The sequence below is a fragment of the Saccopteryx bilineata genome, chromosome 2 (genome assembly GCF_036850765.1).
Source record: "Saccopteryx bilineata isolate mSacBil1 chromosome 2, mSacBil1_pri_phased_curated, whole genome shotgun sequence".
Lineage (NCBI taxonomy): Eukaryota > Metazoa > Chordata > Mammalia > Chiroptera > Emballonuridae > Saccopteryx > Saccopteryx bilineata.
The window spans coordinates 333,267,831-333,290,123 of record NC_089491.1 but is presented as its reverse complement, the minus strand read 5'-3'; the positions used below and the strand labels follow the sequence as shown (position 1 = coordinate 333,290,123).

The 22,293-nt window shown below is 46.3% G+C and overlaps 1 protein-coding gene and 1 pseudogene across 2 annotated transcripts; one reads left to right on the top strand and one right to left on the bottom strand.

Moving 5' to 3' along the window:
- The first annotated feature begins 2,422 nt into the window (after positions 1 to 2,422).
- On the top strand, positions 2,423 to 3,411 carry LOC136322604 (Y-box-binding protein 1 pseudogene; annotated as a pseudogene).
- Positions 3,412 to 7,870: 4,459 nt separating this feature from the next.
- On the bottom strand, positions 7,871 to 22,293 carry GARIN1B (golgi associated RAB2 interactor 1B). Of its 2 annotated transcripts, none has more exons than XM_066255254.1 (7): positions 22,048 to 22,293; positions 20,785 to 20,969; positions 19,031 to 19,283; positions 16,291 to 16,412; positions 12,974 to 13,017; positions 9,954 to 10,121; positions 7,871 to 8,978 (listed from the first exon to the last, which is right to left on the bottom strand). In XM_066255254.1, exons 1-7 carry the CDS (start codon positions 22,291 to 22,293, stop codon positions 8,965 to 8,967), a joined length of 1,032 nt encoding a protein of 343 aa, XP_066111351.1. In that variant the 3' UTR covers positions 7,871 to 8,964. The 2 variants fall into 2 exon arrangements, with proteins under 2 accessions (XP_066111351.1, XP_066111352.1); XM_066255255.1 differs by having other exon boundaries at positions 12,974 to 13,011.

Below are 22,293 nucleotides of genomic sequence, written 5' to 3'. Positions count from 1 at the left end.
ATTAATCCCACTGTATTGTGAATGAAAAAGGGGCTGTATGCTAAACCAGAGTGAAGCCGGCCTGGAGGGCCTTACAAACTCAGAAATGGAAAGTAACCACATAAGGTGGTCTGAACTTAAAAATTACCAACAGTGGTGGGTCTAGGTGGGTGGTCATGTTCTAGACCTGTAGCTTCCTTGACGAGGTTCAGTCTTTACCTTAAGTGAGCCTCTTTTCTTTTTGCATCTAAGATAACATACCTTGGAAATTTCAAAGCCATCTTTCCCAGATTATTGCCCCCCCACCCCCACCCCATGCACAACTGTGGACACCAGAGCAGGAGACCACAGAGATCTTCATTGTTATCTTGTTCCCCACATACCATCTCTGTGTGTCCTAAATGTTGACTATTCTGAACCCACCAATTTAGAAGAAGCGTTTCTCCATCTTGCCTTTTACCTAGAGATTTCCCAGCTTTGCTTTCTCCCACCACCCTCATCTACCCCAAGGGGTTTCATGTAACCTTCCTTACATCTCCGCCTTTTATTCTAATGCATAAAATAAGCTGCAAAACTGCCATTCTCCAGAGCATTTTCTCAATTCATTTAGATTTTGCTTTCCTGCAATTGTCATCAGTTTGGCTCAAATAAATTCATAAAAATTCTTTACAGGTTTGACCATTTCTTTTGTCGACAGTATCAATCACTAATTGTATTGAACAACTCTCACTTCTTTGCTTTTAGCACTACCTCCATGGTGCGGTAGCCTATGGCAGGCTCTTTATGCTGGCTCTAGTGTATCCTTCTGCTTTATCTGCCACCACTCCTTTTCACATATCTTGTTGTCTGTCTAGCATCATGTTCCCTAACAGCCTGCCCTTTCACCTCTTTATGGTCTTGCATCTTCAAGCGGCCCCTTATGCCTGGACTGAGTGCGTTTTCCAGATTTTCTACCTTGTGAATGACAGTAGAAGTTTCAGTTCGTAGACATCCCTGTTCAGATGTTAGCTCTAGAAGCTTTTCCTGACCTCATTAGGCAATAAGTCCTCCCTTTAAAAAATTTTTTTTTGGCCTTTGTATCACTTTTATCTTTAGTACAGTTTGCCAGATTTTGGTATAAAATTCTGCTTATCCAAATGTCCTCCTCCACACTAAGCTCTAGGATGGAGATCTGCCTTGTTCCCTTTTATATCTATAGTGCTGTTTACTGCTTCAGTAATGTTGAGAACAGAATGCATGTCCCTGATATAAGAGAAACACAGAAAATTAGTCACTTGCTCATTTTCATGTTGTGAAATTAAAACAAGTATTAAATGAGGGTTACTATGTTTGCAAGACAAATGGAATATAAACCTGCTGTGTTCTTAGCACATAAAGCCTCTGTACTTTAAAATCTCATTGAGACAAGTAGATGCTCATGAAAGAGTTAAACACAAAATAAGTTAATTTACTTTTAAACGCTGAGATTAGAAGTTGACAACTAATGCTTTTAGAATGCAAAGGATAGTGATCCTTTGTGGTAGCCAGAGAAGGCTTGCAAAGAAGGTCTGACTCAGGCTAGACTATTGAAGTCTGGAATGAAATGTTCACAAGAGTAGTAACAGGAACAAGGGCAAGTGGGGGACAGAGTGGGAGGTAAATTTTCAGGCCAGGCAGGCAATGAGGGAGGTAAAAAAAAAAATCAGGTGGGGGAAGGCCGTGAAGAGAAAGTATAGATGGTAAATTTCTATAGGTAATGAAAGGTCTTAATAATCTTAGGAGTCGGATCTGAAGGCAATGGGGATTGTGGTTCTTTTGAAGGTTTCTAAGCTTATGTCTATGGGGGAGGTGAAGTGAGGTTTAAAGTAGTTCTTTTGGGGATTAACTATAGAATAGGCTGTGTCAGGAGGTTTTTAAGAAACTATTTTTAAAATGCCTCCTTGAAGTCAGGCACTGTGGTAGGTACTGGCCAGCCCCCACCTAACAGCCTAGTGGGAGAGCCACCCATCTGGGACATGTCCTACAGGAGGCTGGCTAAAGTGAGATCTGCCAGAGGAGGGCTCTCTGACCCCGATATTCCTGGCGATAAGGAACTGGCTTAGGCAGAGCAAGGAAATGGAGAGGACGACTTACATACAAGAAAATAAATTTAAAGTAGGAATAACAAATTCTGGATTTAGTGACTGCTTGAATAAAAAAAGAGCACTAAAAAATGTAATGTTATAATCATAAGAAACCGGGAGAATAAGCGAGATGAGTGGACAATGAGGGAAATGAGCTGAGTTCAAGACATGGTAGGTACAAAATGATAGCAGAACATCTACAAAGAAAGAACCAAGAGTTTGATCTGGATCGGGAGAGCCTTGAGCAGCTCCCCCACCCCAGGGTAGTTACCATCACACACACCCCAGGAAGAGCCGCAGCCGCCCCAGCTGCCCCATCTCTGTCACTGTCACCACAAACCATGAGCAGTCAGGCTGTGACCCAGCAGCCCTGTGCCCCCACCCTCAGCGCTGCCGACTCCAAGCCCCGCCCCCCGGCAGTGCCCCAGCAGCCTCCCATCAGTGGGGTCAGGGTTATCCTGACGAAGGTTTAGGGAACAGTAAAATGGTTCCATGTAAGAAATAGGCATGGTTTCCTCAACAGGAACGACACCAAGGAGGATGTACTTGTATTAATACACCAGACTGCCATGTAGAACAGCTCCAGGAGGTATCTCTGCAGTGTTGACGGAGAGACAGTGGAGTCTGACGTTGCTGCTGGAGGAAAGGTGCGAGACAGCAAATGCACAGGCCCGGGTGGAGCTCCGGTGCAAGGCAGGAAACACGTGCAGCGGACGGCAGCCAGTAGAGATGCTGTCCACGTGCGGGGGTCCTCCTCGCAAGACACGCAGAATTACCAGAATAGAGAGAGTGGGGAAAGAGGGAGGGATCGGAGAGTGCACCCCAAAGTCAGGCCCAACAGCACCAGCACTGCCCTTAGGGCAGGCCATGGGTCCCACCTTACTACCTGCAGAGGCCCTGTGGGCCTCGACCGCAGTATTCCAGCCCTCCTGAGCAGGGAGAAGTGATGGAGGCTTCAGACAACTAGGATGCAGAACAAGGTAGACAGTGGCACAGAGTATGTATCAGGTACAGACCACGATTCCCAGGGGCCCTCCTTCCTAGACACAGCTTGGAGAGGAAGACAATGAAGAAGTTAAGGACAATCAAGGAGATGAGAGGGAAGGTTAGCAACCCCTCAATGTCGGTATCACTGCAACTTCAATTACCCACCCTGACGCCCAGAAAACCCTAAACCACAAAAAGGCAGAGAGACAAAAGCAGTGATCCACCGGCTGAGAATTCGTCTGCTGAGGCTGAGCAGGGAGGGCTGAGTAAATGCCGGCTTACCTTCTCTACCATCATCGGGTTACTCATCCAACAAGAAATGAATATGAAGTTCCAGCAGTAAGAAACGAACAAAAGATTGGAGCTGAAGACACTAAGTGTCTGCTTCTTGCCAGTTGACCAGAAAGCTAGAACTATTGCATTATCTGTGCAACATGGGTTTTTATTATTTTTACCTAAAGACATTTCCTTTGGTAATGACAGATGTCTTTCCTTCCTCCCCTCCCTTCCCTTCCTCTCTCCTTCCCTTTCTTTTTGTTGATTGATTTTTAGAGAGGAATGGAGGAGGGGGGCAGAGAGGGAGAGAGAGAAAAACAGAACATAGAACTGTCCCTGTATGTGCCTGACCGACCGCGGATTGAACTGACAACCTTTGCACTTTGCGACGATGCTCTGACCAACCGAGCTATCCAGCCAGGGCCCTGTTGTTGTTGTTTTTTTAAAGCTAGGTTTTTCTCAATATGACTTTATTTTATTTATTTATTTTTTTTTTGTATTTTTCTGAAGCTGGAAACGGGGAGAGACAGTCATACAGACTCCCGCATGCGCCCGACCGGGATCCACCCAGCACGCCCACCAGGGGGCGATGCTCTGCCCATCCGGGGCGTCGCTCTGCCGCGACCAGAGCCACTCTAGCGCCTGGGGCAGAGGCCAAGGAGCCATCCCCAGCGCCCGGGCCATCTTTGCTCCAATGGAGTCTCGGCTGCGGGGGGGGGGGGGGGGGGGAGTGGTGGAGAAGCAAATGGGCGCCTCTCCTATGTGCCCTGGCCAGGAATCGAACCCGGGTCCCCCGCACGCCAGGCCGACGCTCTACCGCTGAGCCAACCGACCAGGGCCTCAATATGACTTTAAAGGTGTTTAAGTTGTTTCATATCTGGTTACGTTGAGATTTTTAAGAAACCCATCTTTAATTTGTAATAAAAGTTTACAACTTCAGGGACAGAGAGAGAGTCAGAAAGAGGGATAGACAGAGACAGACAGACAGGAACAGAGAGAGATGAGAGGCATAAATCATCAGTTTTTTCGTTGGGACACCTTAGTTGTTCATTGATTGCTTTCTCATATGCGCCTTGACCGTGGGCCTTCAGCAGACCGAGTAACCCCTTACTTGAGCCAGCGACCTTGGGTCCAAGCTGGTGAGCTTTTGCTCAAACCAGACGAGTCCGCGCTCAAGCTGGTGACCTCGAGGTCTTGAACCTGGGTCCTCTGCATCCCAGTCTGATGCTCTATCCACTGCACCACTATCAGGTCAGGTTACAACCTTTTTTTTTCAAGAGTCAACAACTGCAAGACCTGTTAAGCCTGACCAGACGGTGGCGCAGTGGATAGAGCATCGAACTGGGACACGGAAGACCCAGGTTCGAAACCCTGAGGTTGCCAACTTGAGCGCAAGCTCATCAGGTTTGAGCAAGGCTTACCAGCTTGAGCCCAAGGTCGCTGGCTCAAGCAAGGGGTCACTCAGTCTGCCGTAGCCTCCCGGTCAAGGCACATATGAGAAATCAATCAATCAATGAACAATTAAGGAATCGCAACAAAGAATTGATGTTTCTCATCTCTCTCTCTTCCTGTCCGTCTGTCCCTATCTCTCCCTCTCTCTGACTCTCTCTGTGTCTCCCACAAGAAAAAAAAAAAAAAAAAGACCTGTTAAAAAAGATCTTAAATAGCCTGACCTGTGGTGGTGCAGTGGATAAAGCGTTGACCTGGAAATGCTGAGGTCGCTGGTTCGAAACCCTGGGCTTGCCTGGTCAAGGCACATATGGGAGTTGATGCTTCCAGCTCCTCCCCCCCTTTCTCTCTCTCTGTCTCTCCTCTCCTCTCCTCTCCTCTCCTCTCCTCTCCTCTCCTCTCCTCTCCTCTCTCTCTCTCTCTCTGTCTCTCCCTCTCCTCTCTAAAATGAATAAATAAAAAATAAATAAAAAAAATTAAAAAAAGGTCTTAAATAAAAAAAGAGAGAAGAACCAATAGGCTGGAGGACATACAGTACTTAGAAGGGTCATTGGCCAAGGACAGCTGATGAAACTATGAAAACAAATGAGATTTCTGAGGAGAGAACAGATTAGCCTCCTGGTGGCACCAGAGAGAGAAGGTAGGTAGAGGAGGAAAAGGACTTGGGCGACTGACACTCCTGAGAAATGTCACTTCAACTTCACCCAAGGCCTTTTAGTCCTAGATTCTGTCTCTGGGAACACTGAATGATGTCAACTTGAAACGGCTGATGTTCTTCAAGTTTAAGCATGCCAACTCCTCTCCTGGGTGCTCCAAACATTCACTCCACAAATGAGCATATTGTTTCCTGTGTTCCAGACCCTCTTCTAGGCACTGGGGATATAGAAGTGACCAAAATGGACTAAACTATCTCTGGTACATCTATGCTGGTATGTAGCCAATAAGCAAAATTTAAAAAGCAAAATATATACAATAAAGTGGTAATAGGTGCTAAGGAATAAAATAAGGCAGGGAGGAGAAAAGGGACTGTCAGGAGAGCTGCAACCTTAGAAAGGGAGGAGGCTCATGAAGGTGACATGTGAGTGGACGTTGGAAGGTGGTGAAGAACATTCCAGGAAAGTGGAACAGCGGGGGCAAAGGGCCTGAGCTGAAGCATGCTCAGGGGGTTGGAGGAGCAGCAGGAAGCCACCATGGCTGCAATGCAATAACTGAGGAGAGGAAAGGAGAGGGGAGGGGAGGAGAGGGGATGGGAGGGGAAGGGAGGACATGAGGTTAGAGAGTAGTAGCAGGTATGGGGTCAGGGGAGGAGGGAGACTGTGTAGAGCCTTTAGGCCATTGTAAGGGCTTTGGTTCTTATCATGAATAAGATGGTTTGGAAGAGACTGCCTATTTACCAAACTGTTATCATCTTCATCTCCTATGAATACAGCTAGACAACATTTCCCAGCCTCCCTTTCAGTGTGACCACGTGACTGAGCACTGGTCAAAGGAACCAAGGCAGAAGTGGTGTCCACTGCTTGCAATACTGGCTATACAAACCTGCCACATGTGATTGTTCCGTGCTCTTTCTCTTTCTGTGGCCACCCCAAAAGCCATGTAGCACAGGTGGCAGAGTCACAAGATGGAAGGAAACCAGGTTCCTGTTAAAGAGCCACTCACTGCACAGGAGCACGCTTTTTAGACTTCGTGAGTGGGAAATGAACTTCTAGTGGTTATTTTATGCTATTGCTATATTGGGGTTTTATCTCTTACATAGCTAGCATTACCCTACTACAGAGAGGAAGCAGAGAAGTGACATGATCTAAGATTTTAAAAGGGTTACATTAGACTGGGTAAGTTGAATACAGAAGCAAGGAGCCTACTAAGGAGGCTTTTGTAATAATCAGGAGATCAGGAAATAGAAGAGTCAGATTCTGAATATATATAACCATGGTGTATTGTGACAACTCTCTAACCAACTGAGCTACCTAACCAGGGCCCTGAATATATTTTCAAAGTATTTTAAAAGGATTTCCTGATGGATTGAAATGGGGTGAAGAAAACAATGAGTAGTAAAGGATGACTTCAAGGTTTTGAGGAACTAGAAAACTGAGATGGAGAAGACTTTAAGAGAAGCAAGTTTTGAAGGATAATATTGAGAAATTAGTTTTAGATATGTTAAGATGCCTATCAGATGTTCAAATGGAAATTTCAAATAAGCAGCTGAATACATATCTTTAGAGTTCTCAGTGGTCTGGACTAGAGATATAAATTTGGGAGTAATTGGTACATATAAGTTTGGATGTCCTGGATTTGATTTCTGGTCAGGGCACACAGGAGAAGTGACCATCTCCTCCCCTCCCCCTCCCTCTTCTCCCTTTTCCCCTCCCACAGCCAGTGGCTCCATTGGTTCAAGCATGGCCTCCAGGAATTGAGGATAGCTCCACTGAAGCACATCAGCCTCAGGCACTAAAAATGGCTCGATACTCAAACATCAGCCTCAGATGGGGTTGCCAGGTGTATTCTGGTCAGAGTGCAGTCTGCCTCACTGTCTCCCCTTCTCTCTCCTAAAATAATAATAAATAATAATGATTCATCATGGAATCAACGCTGGAGGTGAGAGGAATGAGGACATGATGAAAGTGAGAGACAGTGAAAACCCAGAGGGAGCTATAGATTGTAGGATTGGGCTGAAAGATTACTGAACTCAGGGGGAAAGATAAGGGATGATATAGCTGGAGAATGGGAATGATGGATCGGGGAATAGTTATTGACAAACTCTAGGGTAAAATCAGGGGAACCAGTGGCTGAGGAGCAGGGAAGATGGAACCACTGGGCAGCAGTGCAAGGAACAGTGACCATGGGAAGAATCATCTATGTGAATATCGAAATCACCAAGAATTAGAATCTGACTTATTCTTGGAAAGAGTGACAGTGATCTAGGAGCTCACTTCTTAACCTTCTAACAATTTCACTCTGAAAACCACTTCAGTGAAGAAAAAGATCCTCCTAGGAAATCTTAAGTCAAAGCAAGACGTCCAAAAACACTTTCCAATTGGAAGACTGGGCAGCCATTCTGAAATACTCATAGTCTGGTTTTTATTTAGTGTGAAATACTGCACATTTTCAAAAGAGGCTGGTCCATGGGCCATTTGACAGACACTCCTTAATGACTCTCTTGATCTATAATTATGAAGCTCTAATTATACCTGTGCTTTGAGCATATATGTCTTCTGTTTAGAATTGATAACTTAATAAGCACTAACAAGTGTGATGACATTTCAAGGGTGTGTCATATGCAAAAGAAATTGAGCCAGTGTTTGTAGGGCTGGGACATTAGGCAATTGAGCAGGTCTGAACAAAAAGGAGAGATTTCCCCTCTTGCACACACCTTGTCTTGTAGGACCTTTGTGCAGTCTGAAACCCAAATGTGCCCTTGGAACACAACGGGGGCCAGGCTAGCGAGTCCAAGTGAAGAAACGGGCTAAGGAAGAAGGTCCAAAACTTGAATCAGAAAAGAGGGACTCACAAGACAGACTGGCAGGAAGAGAAATGGAGAGGTTCTTGACTAGAATTCATATCTGACCCCTCATTACTTGTCCAGAGGAGTCTGAGCCAAGAAGAAAACATTTCTTTTTCAGTATATGGCCTTACTTTCAAGTTTTAAATTAGATAAATAAAAGCTTGGTGAGGCATCTCCCAGAGATGTGTTTCTTCTCCTGTTCCTCTTGAACTTCTCTGTCAAGTCTCTTCTGGTGCCTTCTCTCACCACCTCTCTGGGTCTCACTCCTTCACTGGCTTCCTCCTTCCATGTTCCTCGTCACCTCCGTTTTTTTCTCTTCCACTTCTCCTCTGGTCCTGCTGCCCTTTCCTTCCTCCCGTCTCTCTGTCTTGGATCTTCGGAGGGCGTATCTTCCTGTGCCTGCCTGGTGGGAGAGTGGAGGTGAAGGGCGGTGATGTGTGGGGGCGAGATCATGAAGTGACAGGCTGGAACAATGCTTCTCAACTGGAAGCCATCCTCCCAGATGGGCCTCCAAGGAAAAGCGATGCTACCAGCGTGAGATGATTCTCGTTTTTCCTTAGTCACAGCTTCCTCCTTCTCTCCATGCAGATAGAGTCCCTCAGAAAATTGAAGGCTGCGGAGTAGTGTTGGTGAGGGCTGCTTAGATCCTTCCCAGTGTGGAAGGGTGGCTCAGATAGAATTTCCTGTTAGTTTAAAACAGAAGAATATCCAGTAAGATATAACATGCCTAAAAGGGTCATCTGTAGGTGCAACGATACTTGTGTTATTAATTTTTTAAATGACCAACTATTAATAACAAGGATCTTGCCTGACCTGTGGTGGCCCAGTGGATAAAACGTTGACCTGGAAATGCTGAGGTCGCCGGTTCGAAACCCTGGGCTTGCCTGGTCAAGGCACATATGGGAGTTGATGCTTCCAGCTCCTCCCCCCTTCTCTCTCTCTGTCTCTCCTCTCTCTCTCTCTCTCTCTGTCTCTCCCTCTCCTCTCTAAAATGAATAAATAAAAATATACTTTAAAAAAAAAAAAAATTACAAGGATCTTGTAAGAGTTAGTGGTTTATTAATAATATTTTACTTTAGGAAACTTAAACCGCTCTACCTGTCTCTGGTCAGACAGAGGCACATAGGAAGTAGTTAACGAATGTTTGCAGAAGGAATGCATGGCTGGCTGGCTGGGTCTTGGAGCATGGAGATAAGGGCTGGAGATAAGGACCAGGAAGGTTGACCCCCCTCCTCCCCACCTCTGCTGGCCTAGCTCATTCTCACTTCAGCAGCTGGTTGGGGCTCCCCAAGAGCTCTGGAAGGAAAAAGGGAGAGTTAGCCCTCCCTTCTCAAAGGAAGAGCCCAGGCAGAGGCAGCCTTCACATCTCCAACCAGCAGAGAAAGCAGCCCTAGTGACAACAGTGTCATCCTAGTGTCTGCCCCCTTAAAGGCACTTTGTAGGAACTCCCAAGGGCCCCTGGGGGCTCCTGAGGAGCCATAATTAGAGTCTCACTCAGCACAGTTGGAGGTAAAGAAGAACAGGGCAAGAGGAAAAGGGCTCAGGGGGTTGTTTGTGACTGGCACCCCCAACTCCCTACCGTAGGATCTGAACCCATGCCTGAGGTCAAACTCCAGCTCTACCCCGTGGAGGCCGCCAGACTAATCCCATGACCGTACCTAGGAACAGGGCCAGCTGTGGCCTCGTGGAGGCTGCCAAAGTGCTGAGGAGGGAGAGGGGCTGTAGCCTAGACGGGTTCTCTCTCTCCCACTCTCCGCAGGTGAAGGAATTCCTCCAACTGAGGTCGCAGGTGCAAGGGATGCTGTCTTCACTGGAAGTGCCTTTTTCTAGGTCAAAAAGGGAATTAATTTGTTTGTACTTAGTTCACAGAACACGCTCACAGATTATGGCCAACATTTGTGGAGTGCTTATCATGAGTCATGCACTATTCCAAACAATTAAGTACATTCATGCGCATTCAAACCTCACAACTACCCTGAGAGGTCAATACTGCCACAGTCCCATTCTACAGATGAGGACTCTGAGGCCCAGTGAGGTTAAGTTACTTACCCATGCCCACATAATGAGAAGGCAGAGCCAGGATTCAAAGCCAGGCAGCCTGGCTCCGGAGCCCGTGTTTTTACTACTACATCATGTGAACAAGGCAATGCCAATAAAAGGAGGGAAGCTACGTGGCCCGGAGAGGTTAACTGAGTGAAGTTTCCCAGGAGACTCAGCTAGCTGAACTGGCAATGGCCTTGAACCCAGATGCCTTACACCAGAGCCTGTTCTTGGTCCACTTGGCCTCGGCTACTCAGAGGATGGCTCGCAGCCCAGCAGTTTTGGCACCACCAGGGAGCATGTTAGAAATACAGTTTCAAGGGAACACTTTGTAACCTATACAGATGTTTATCCACTATGCTATAGACCTGAAACTAATATGATAGTGTTGAATGCAAAATGTAATTAAAATTTTTTTAAGAAAAAAAAATGCACAGTGTTAGGTTCACCCAGAGCCCCTGAATCAGATTCTGCATTTTGACAAGACCCCCGGTCTGCACGTTCAAGTTCAGGAAGCAGTCCAGGAGGTCACGCCACCTGCTGCTGGGGAGGTAAGTTCAGCCACATGGGTAAGCTCTGGGATGCTGGGTTTTTCAAATGTAGCTCTTTTTCTCTTTTCCTTCGAAAGTTTCAACAGGCTGGGGTGTGACTGTCCTTCTGACTGAAATGGTACACTATGTGGCCCAAAGAGAAAATGGGGTTTTTCAGCTCCCAGGAAAGGGAAAGGTCTGAGGAGAGTCCAGGATGATTAATCAAAATCAGCCTGGGACATCTTGGGAGTTGTTTCTGTGACACCAGATACCCTATGACTCTGAAAGTCTAGCCATTCTCTGAAGTCCCCAAAATATATGAATATATTTGAAATAATCTCTATTTCTGTTTTCCTCAGACCTGACCTCATGGTGTGTGTGTGTTAATGTGAATGTATGTATAAAAACAGAAACGGATGTTTATTCTATTGTCAGTTATACATCATGACAAAGCCTCACAGACTTGGAGAACATGTGGGCCAGCGTCAGCTCCGTTCACCGCTTAGAGCTGGGGCTGGGAACTGGCAGCCCCTAGGTTGAATTTGGCCTGTGGATATGTTTTGTTTGCCCACTAAATGTTGACCTATACTGTGCTTTAATATTTTATGGCGGGGGGGGGGGGGAAGACACGTCACATAAAAACCCAGCTTTTTGGCATCTCTTGAAAAATCAGAGTTTCTGCAATAGCAGACTGTGTTCTAACATGGAAACAATTAATTGAAGCTTTAATTGAAACTTTCACTCCCTCAATGCCACTGTCCTTGCCATTTCTTATTGTCTCCTCATCGCTGAAACCAAGTGTCAGCCCAGCTGTTGTTCTTCTTATGATAGAATTAAGAGAAAACTCAAGCATTTCTTAGATTCATACCATGTAGACTCTTTCCCCATTCATACCACCTATAGACAATTGAGTTTGTGATCCCTGGTTTGGATGAAAATGGGCAGTATTGGGACCTACATACTCCTCTTAATTTTCTAAATATAACATGAAACTTCCTCCTGAGCCAATTTTGAGGAATAATTTATTAGCAGCATGGTGCCCAGATCTTTACTGAACTCCTACTGTGTTCCCAGCCTGGTGCTTGCCACTGTGGGTGATTCAGAGACACACACACACAGATTTAGTATCGGTTGATGAAATGAGATTGCAACTTATGAAACATTTAGGGAATAATGTAAGAGAGGTTATGACCAAGAAAGATTCATCTGGGCAGAAAGGTGTTGTGAGGCATACTGTAAAGGCAGGGAGGATTTAGAGTACATCAGGGCAGTGGGGGGGGGGGGATGAATAAGGCATAGGAAAGGACAGCGTGTGTCTAGAGCAGACCTGGGCTGGAGAAGGCGATGAGGCAGAGGGCCCCTAAATGAGGCGGAGAAAGTGACCAGATGAGATGGGTAAAAGAGGGGGGAGCTAATGTAGAGTCATGTTTGCCAAAATGAGTCAATTTGGGGTCAACCAGAACCTGGAAACAAGTGAGGAGCCAGCTGCTGTTCCCAGAATGCCTGACTCATCCCCTGCCACCCGCCCCCTTGTCCTCATCCTCTGTGACTTGGCTTAGACCCTAGACCTCTCGGACAGTTTCTTGGGAGAAGTGAGGCACCTCTGTCTTTGTGCCCCTGGAGGACCCAGACGTGAGCTTGGAATGCTGCCTGGACGAGGTTTTGTACTTTGGGGATTTACTCATCTGACAGCCAAATTCTACACCTCTTGAAGGAGTACTGTGTCTTTTTCTTCATCGGGATTCCAAAGCCTTCAACAGTGTTTGGCACTGACCAAGTGAGTGCTCAGGGCATGTTTCTGAATGAGGAAATGAATGAGTGAGTGGGCAGATTTCTGAAGTAGTCCAGGCAAGAGGTGACAGGGTGGGCTAGGGTAAGATTTGTGGGGGTGGACATGAAGTAAAAGTGTATGAAACATTTCAAAGAAAGAAATTGGTAGGATTTGATGCCAACTTGAATAGGTGACCAAAGAGCCTAGAAGATCTCAAACTAAGGTATGGCAGGACGAACTGACATCTGGGAAACCTGGGGTCGGAGCTGGAGCGGCTCCCATCCCTACACCTGCAGGGTAGAGGGCCTCTGAGACACAGGTGCTGCACCCTGTTTACCTGAGATGTCCTTCTTAGGCTTGGTCTTTTTGTTGCTCCTGGAACTCCAGCCATTTCAGGATCAGGGAAATAAAGGTCAAAAGAACAACAACAAAAAAATAAATCATGAAAGTCTCATTTTAAATCTTGTTTCTGGTTATATTTTTCCTGACACTAAAGCTTTTAAGGCAGACAGAAACCTGAGAAAGGCCAGCTGTGGCTCTATGGGGTGGGTGTGCGGGAGGTGGGACGGGGAGGGGCGGTGGGGAGCAGAACCCGTGTGCCAATTTTACTGAAGCGCAGTGGGTGTGGCTCCATCTGCTCCATCCTGTATCTCAGCCATTTATTTTATTTGTTGTAAGTGGCATATTGTTGCCAACATGCAAAAACTTTTATGATTGCAACCAGACTAGAGACTGCCTGAATGAGGAGAAAAGTCACCACTCAGGGCTTCATTCTGGGGGAGTAAAGACAAGACACTAAACGTGTACAAAGCAATTCTTGAGATAACAGTAAACTAAATTTTCTGTTTCTCACATCCCTCTGGTCTGTTTCGTACGTGACAGCCCAGACTGGGTTGCTGTAGCTTCCTGACTGGTCTCTCCACTCCTACTCCCCCTCTCTCCATAGCGACTGTCACTGCAACAGCCAGCACAGCCTTTTCCACATGTAAATTGGATCATGTTACTTTCCAGCTAAAATTGGCACTCAGGCTTCCATTACACTTAAAGTCTAAATTTATTTGCATGGTTTCCCAGGTCTTGCCTGGCTTGGTCCCTGCCACGTCTACTGATGTCCTTCTATTCCCACCCCTTTTCCCATACTGGCTTTCCTTCCCTTTCTCCAAACTCACCAAGATTCTTCCTCAAGGTGAAGCCTCACTCTTACACTCATTTGCTTCCTTAACCCACATAAGGTTCTTTACCCTTTATCTGGCTAGTTGCCCATTTCTCCTTTAGGTTCTAGGCTCCTCTGGCCTTCTGGAAATATTCAAAGCTGTCTGTGCCAGAGAGTGCCAATAGGCCCCCAGGATTTCTTCTTTCCTTCTGTCTTGAGGGCAAGCAACTAATTCTGTGTTGGCCACATGCAGAGTAGAGAATGCATTTCCCAGCCTCCCTTGCAGCTAGGTGTGGTCATATGACTGAATTGTGGCCAATGAATATAAACAGAAGCCATCTTTCAAATGGTTATTTTAAAATTTAAATTTTTAAAAATATTTTGAGATAAAATGTTACTTCAACATATCTCATTCTGTTAGATTCCAGCACTCCCAGCTCAGCAGTACATCTTACCCACAAAATTTCTTAATTATAGATTTCTACATGATATGCAGAATGACAACCTCACTATAAATTCTTTAACAGCAGGCAACTAACCAGTTTTTTGTGTTAATACTTTTCTACTTCCAGCCCAAAGCAGACTGAATAATACAAGGTAATGCTTATTGAGGGTTTACTTAAATCTGCCACTAGATCTACTAAGGAGTATGTCAAGCACTTCAAACTTTTGAGCTCACTTAATCCTAACAATATCAGGATGAGGTTGGACAATCATAATTTCCATTGTACAGACCTGAAGACTGAGGCCTAGAAGGTTAAGCAATGACCATGGGCTCACAGTGACTCAGGCACCGTTCTCTGTGCTTTTCAGTTTACAGTCAACACTCCAAAAGAAACTTTTCTTCTTCTTGTCTGTCTCTGAACTGCTGGTCTCTGTTGTGATGAAAACCTCTTCTTTGAGGTTTCATTTTTCTCTTTCTGGTGATATTTACAGTTCATTTCTGCTCTCACTTTTTTTTTAAAACCAGAAATCAAGTTCATTTGGACCCTGAGTCCCACTTAATCTTTGCTCTGTGGTATGTGGTGCCCAGTGGTCGAAGCAACTCTCAGTTTCTGTCTCTCTCATACCAACCAGTCTTAAAACTCAAACCCGGGCTGACCAATGGTGGCACAGTGAGTAAAGTGTCAACCTGATACTCTGAAGTCACAGTTGCCAAACCCCGAGGTCACTACTCAGAGTGTGGGCTCCTCAGTGTAGGGTTGGGGGCTTGAGCAGGAAAATAGTCCACATGATCCCAAGCTCACTAGCTTGAGCCAAAGGTCTCTGTCATGAAAAGCCCAAGGTCTCTGGCTAGGGCAAGGGGACACTGGCATGGCCCCGGTCAAGGCACCTACGAAAAGCTCAATGTGCAACTAAAGTGGAAGCAACTTCAAATTGATGCTTCTCTCTCTCTCTCTCACTTTCTTTTTCTCTCAAGAAACAAAAACAAAACAAAACAAAAAACTTACACCCTAAGTCATCTATACATACAGGGACATTTCCTCAAGCATGGAGAAAAAGGCCTGCACAATGGAGCTTTCCAGACAGATTATCCATTGAGAAAATGGCCAGACATGCTCCATGAAGTCCAAGCAGAAGCAAAGTAATTAAGTCAAGGAACCAAAGGAATAGACAGTGTTTTAAACAATGTTTTGTTTGTTTCTCTGTAGGACTAGGAACTGGATTAGAAATTAGATTTTGCTTTTTCACCTGCATTACTTATTCTTTAAAAATATATATATTCCCTGGCTGATTGGCTCAGTGGTAGAGCATCAGCCTGGTGTGCGGAAGTCCCGGGATTGATTCCTGGCCAGGGCACACAGGAGAAGCACCCATCTGCTTTTCCACCCCTCCCCCTCTCCTTCCTCTCTCTCTCTCTCTCTTCCCCTCCCGCAGCCGAGGCTCCATTGGAGCAAAAGATGGCCCGGGCGCTGGGATGGCTCCATGGCCTCTGCCTCAGGCGCTAGAGTGGCTCTGGTGGCAACAGAGCGACGCCCCGGATGGGCAGAGCATCGCCCCCTGGTGGGCGTGCCGGGTGGATCCCGGTCGGGCACATGCGGGAGTCTGTCTGACTGCCTCCCCATTTCCAACTTCAGAAAAATACAAAAAATAATAATAATAATAATAATAATAATAATAATATATATATTAACAAGGCAATCATTTATTTTTAAAAAACAAAATTTTTTTTGCTCTATTAGCCTCTGCCTGTGAATTCTAATATATTTGTTTTTTTCCTTTTTATACTAACTCATTCTTATTAGACTGTTACTTTTAATTTTTTATCAAGTTTCTCCTCTGAAATCAAGTGTGCTATGGTTGCTACATGGAGAAAGGGACTAGGCAAAGAGAACTGGGGAAAGGTTCCCCCACGTCAGGGGGAACACTGGATCCTGAGTAGCAGGGTTTCATGTCCCTCCCTGAGCTCATTAACCACGTTACTTGGTGATTGGCTTTTGCAGCCAGACCATCTGCCCCACAGAAAGTGACGTCAGGCTGGCCTGGTTTAAGTCATGTACCTGAACCGGTTGTGCTGGTGCAAGTCGGCAAAAATCCGAGAGAGGGCCTCATTCTCCTCCTTGGCCATCAGCTGTATGAGGCTCTCGCTGAGCTGGCAGGCTTGGGGTTTCTTCTGTACTAACTAGATGGGGGAAAAAAGGCAAAACCCGGCAGTGAAGACCCAAGGGTCTCTGTACTTTCCTAATATCATTGTCCAGACTCTAAAGAGTTTTTCTTAAATGTCAATGGTGTGCCAGGCACTGGGGATAGAGCAGTGAAGACGACAGATAAAAATCCCAGCATTTGGCCCTGGCCGGTTGGCTCAGTGGTAGAGCGTTGGCTCAGTGTGTGGAAGTCCCATGTTCAATTCCTGGTCAGGGCACACAGGAGAAGTGCCCATCTGCTTCTCCACCCCTCCCCCTCTCCTTCCTCTCTGTCTCTCTCTTCCCCTCCCGCAGCCAAGGCTCCCTTGGAGCAAAGTTGGCTCCGGGTGCTGAGGACGGCACCATGGCCTCTGCTTCAGGTGCTAGAATGGCTCCGGTTGCAGCGGAGCAACACACCAGATGGGCAGAGCATTGCCCCCTGGTGGGCATGCCGGGTGGATCCCGGTCAGGCACATGCGGGAGTCTGTCTCTCTGCCTCTCCACTTCTAACTTCGGAAAAATACCAAAAAAAAAAAAAAAAATCCCTGCATTGAGCCCTGGCAAGTTGGCTCAGCAGTAGAGCGTTGGCCCACATGTGGAGGTCCCGGGTTCAATTACTGGTCAGGGCACACAGGAGAAGCGACCATATGCTTCTTCACTCCTCCTCTCCTCTCTCTCTCTCTCTCTCTTCTCCTCCTGCGGTCATAGTTAGAATGGTTTGAGCAAGTTGGCTCTGGATGCTGAGGATGACTCCATGGCCTCACCTCAGGTGCTGAGATGGCTCGTTTGCTGAGCAACAGAGTGGGGCCCCTAGATGGGCAGAGCATCACCCCCTAGTAAGCTTGCCAGGTGGATCCCGGTTGGGGTGCATGTAGGAGTCTGTCTCTCTGCCTCTCTGCCTCTCACTTCATTAAAAAAAAAAATCCATGGACTTTATGCCATAGCTCAAGTCAGTCTTACATCACACTCTAAGGCCTGGGCTGAAAAGGCCCAGGTGGCTTCACTGGTGAATTCCATTAACTATGTACTTAAAGAATAATACCAATTATTCATAAATCCAGGAAATAGAGGTAGAAGAAACACTTCTCAAATCATTCAATGAAGCTAGTACTACCTTAATATCAAAAGTCAGGATAGTGCATGAAAACTATGGACCACTATTTCTAATGAACACAGATGTGAAATACTTAACAAAACACTGCAAGTTGAATCATGTAACATAGAAAAGGCATTATACATACGCACCATGACCAAGTGGAATTTATCGCAAGAACACAAGGTTGATTAAACATCTAAAAATCAATTAATGTAACATACTATACTAATAGAATAAAGAGCAAACCGCTTGACCATCTCAATAGATGCAGAAAAAACACCTGACAAAATTCATTACCCATTTCTGATTAAAAAAAATACAACTCAACAAATAAGAAATAAAAGGGAATTTCCTCAACTTGATAAAGGGCATCTACAAAAATCCCTGTTAGGCCTGGCCTGTGGGGGCGCAGTGGCTAGAGTGTTGCCCCGGAACATTCAGGTCGCCGCAGCCGGGTTAAGGCACATACAAAAAGCAAGCAGTGAGCAACTAAGTGGAAAAATGGAAAGACTGATGCATTGATGATAGTAATGTTTTGTTTTTTTTTTTAATTTTATTTATTTATTTATTCATTTTAGAAAGGAGAGAGAGAGGGAGAGAAGAGAGAGACAGAGAGAGAGAAGGGGAAGGAGCAGGAAGCATCAACTCCCATATGTGCCTTGACCAGGCAAGCCCAGGGTTTTGAACCGGGGACCTCAGCATTTCCAGGTCGACGCTTTATCCACTGCGCCACCACAGGTCAGGCAATGATAGTAATGTTTTAAAATGGTGTAGCCAGTTTGCAAACAGTTTGCTAGTTTCAAGATCAGCTTAATACATGACCCAGCAATTTCCTTCCTTGGAATCTACCTATGACAAATGGTAACCATGTCTACACAAATGTTCACAGCAGCATTATTCATATTAGCCAAAAATGAAACTTTCCAAATGTCTATCAACTGCTGAATGGATAAACACAATGTAGCATATCTATACAATGGAATACTATTCAGCAACTCAAAGGAATAAATTATCGATAGCCTGTAACTCTGATTGATAGCCCTTTACTCTGCCCGAGCTGGTCCCATGCTATGATACAAGTGAACCTGAAAAAATGACACTGGGTAAAAAAACAAAACAAAACAAAACAAAAAAACCCCAGACACAAAAGACTACATATTGTAGGTTTTTTTAATATAAAATGTTTAAGAAATATGAATTTATATAGACTGGAAACAGACCAATGGCTGCCTATGGCAGGAAATAGGAACAGGGAATGATGGCAATTGGGTACAAGGGAATTTTTTTAGGGTGATGGAAATGCTCTAAAACTGGATTGTGGTGATGGTTGCACAACTCTATACATTTACTGGAAGTGTTGAATTATATATACACTTACAATGGGTGACTCTTCCCGTTGGTTGTACATTATACTTCAATAAAAGGCAGGGATCATCTTCACACGGTGTTCACATACCAACCCACCTAAACTCTACCCCTCAGCTCTGGCCTTGGCTGGAGGTGGCGATGGTGCCCCCTTACCTCAGAGTCTCTTGAGGGGCTGCAGCTCTTACTGGGCACCAGACAATGAGTGACAAGAATCCTAGGGTCTTTGGTGGTGAAGGACAGGCCCTTCTGCAGAATTTGAACGAGTCGGATCCAGCAATGGAAGACGGTCTCGGGATGGTCAGAGTGGAGTCTTAGATAGTAGATCTTCTCTGTGACCGTCCTTAACCGCAGGATGCGCTGCAGCTGGTCACAGACTTGGAGCTCCACGAACTTCAACGGGAGAATCCTGGAGGTAGGAGAGAAGACACACATTGACAACCCCATTACTTCTGGTCCAACCCTGTCTTCGTTAAACTGAGGAGTGTCTCCTTCAAGGCTTGTGGGGGGGGGGGTAGAAACGAGTGCTTAGCAGAATAGTGCTCAGACTTTAGGGAGAGTCTATTCACCCTGAAAGGTTGTTTAAAATGCAACCATCTGAAGCTACTCCTCAGATTCTTTAGGTCTGGGGTGTGTCTCTGAAATCTGCATTTTAACCTCCGCCCATCCTGCCAGGATTTTCATGCTGGTGTCCCAGAATCTCGCTTGAGAGAGACAGCCTAGGGGTGAGGTAGCTGCGGTCAAAGGGTTTTTCAGTTGCCTTCTTGATAGCACAAAGGGAGCTCCCCTCCTCTGCCAGAGTTGCTCCACTGTCCAGCTTGTCCAGTCATTGACACTATTGCCTCAATTTCTCTTCCCAAAGGAGCTAGGGTTTGGGGAGCTGGCTTTAAGTTGAAGAGTAGTCAGCGGGGGCTGGACTGTACTTGCTATAATGAAACATAATGGAGGTGCTGATCACTGAGTCAATAAGAAGACGTGAAGGGTTTACCCGGATTTCTGGAAAATTCTAGAGATTCTTGAATATTGTACAGATTACCTGAAGAGACCTAAACATTAAATAGGGCTGTTTCATTTTAGACAAGCATAATGTCACTACATGTTATGGTTCTAATGATATCTAGTTCCATTCATTTCATTGGTAGGAAAACTGAGATGTAGCAAGTAACTTACCACTCAAGCATGATATGCGTTTCTTTAGTTGTATACCAACCTGAGCTCCTTCTGCTGGGTTGCACTGCTTCCTTGTGCCTTGGCAGAGATTCACTAAGAATTCGGGGTGGGGGAAGTGCAGCAAGAAGAAAAAGGAGCGTGTTGCCTGACCTGTGGTGGCGCAGTGGGATAAAGCGTCGACCTGGAACACTGAGGTTGCCGGTTCGAAACCCTGGGCTTGCCTGGTCAAGGCACATATGGGAGTTGATGCTTCCTGCTCCTCCCCCTTCTCTCTCTCTCCCCTCTCTCTAAAAATCAATTAAAAAATCAATAAAAAAAAAAAAAAAAAAGAAGAAAAAGGAGCGTGTAGACTGGATCCCCATCCCTGTCCATACAATGCCTCCCTTTACCCCACGTGACCAAGATGCTTCCAGTGTGCCCCCTGCCTCAGGTTACTGTTGGTCTAAAAAGATTAATGTCACTGCTGATGACTTCTCTGCTTTCTCCCACCTTGAGTTTAGTCACAAATCAGCCTTTGTGTTGGCCAGGTTAAGAGCAGCATTGTCTCGATATGCCAAGATTGTGGGTTCGTTCCCAGGTCAGAGCATGCACAAGAATGTATAAACGGAACAACAAATTGATGTTTCTCTCTCTCTCTAACAAAATCAATTAACACACACACACACACACACACACACGTGCACACATACACACGCCCCCCCCCCCCCCGCTAGCCCTGCATTCCCATGAGTGCTGCTTACCTCTTCAGGATGATGTTTGGGGCTCTAGATGGTCTGTTCCATGTCTGGCTCTGCCCCTGGCACCATCTGACTCTGGCCATGAGGAGGATGTTGGGAAGGGGCAGGCAGGGCACAGAGGAGGTCACCCCGAGGGCCATGGTGTAGGAGGCTTTGTAGATGTCAATCCAGTTCCTGCCCCTTTTAACCTGCAAAACAGCCCCATGGGCAGAGCCTGAGCATTTGGCAGAAGCAGCAGCATGGCTTCAGCTGAGAGGTTCTCACCTTTGGCAATATTCACACTGCGGGCAGGGTAATTCTTTGTTGGGGTGGGAGCTGTCCTGTGCCTTCTAAGAAGTTTAGCAGCATTCTTGCCCTTGACTCAAGATGCCAATAGCGCTGCCCTCTACCCCGGCCAAGCTGTGACAACCAAAAAATATCTCCAGACACTGCTAAGTGTCCCCTGGTTTTGGAAGGGAAAATCATAGCCACGAACCACAGTTTTAACTTAGATTGGTTAACAACTGTCAGAGTATTTACACTACCCACTGTTAGCAGCTGCCCACATGAACTATGACCCAGGAGTTCCCTGGCATGTGTCACAGTTCCGTGAATCCTCCCTAGACTGTTTCCTGGCTTTTCTTAGAAAAACACCCTTTCCCCCTTCTTTGAGGGGCCCTTCCTTGCACTGCAAGGTCCCTTGCAACTCCCGAGGTCTGTGAGCCCGGGCCGGGGCATAAGAATGCACTGGAGGTCCCTTGTACTAAGGTCTTTGCCTCCCATGATTGCATATAATCCTCCTGTCAGCCCAACCCCTTTCACATCAGAAGACACTGAGGTTCAGGGTACGCAGGTCACTTGCACAGTGATACCCCCTGATGAGAAGGCAGTGGACTGCACTGTGCCCAGGTCTCTCTGGGGGTCCAACTTCTGCTTTCTCACAAATCGGCATTTCTGTTCCAAACCCTCAAAGGGCGTCTAGTTTCACTGACTCTCTGATCGTCCGCTTTGGGCTGACAGCCTGGAGGAGGAAGTGAATTGGATTCTGATACCTGGTCCTCCACTCAGAGCTGAGAGCACCTGGCCTCTCTCACTGGGGGTGACAACTACTGCAGGAGAAGCCGTGCCTGGGGCTCTGCAAAGCCAGGGTCAAGTGGGGGTGGCTGTGACCATTCCTTGCCTCTGCTCTCACTGCACTCCATCCCGTTCCAGGGACAGGAGCTGGTCACATCTTGGGAACAGGTTTAGAAGAATCAAGGGACGCTAGCGGAGTGACTCCGGGAGTACCTGGACAAAGTTGCTTTCAAACACCACGGAGTCAGGAAACAGGTTGAACTCTGGAGAATGAACCATCTGGCAGAGCAGCCCCTCCTCCACACCCAGGTCCACTCCAGGGTTTGGTTCTCCATCCACAGGCAAGAGGCCCCTGAATTCTTCCCAGGCATCCAGGGAAGAAAAAGTTGGATAAGATCTTGTGACTTTTACTGTCTTCGATTTCCACCAAGTCTTTCTAGGTGGAACTGATGGCCACAT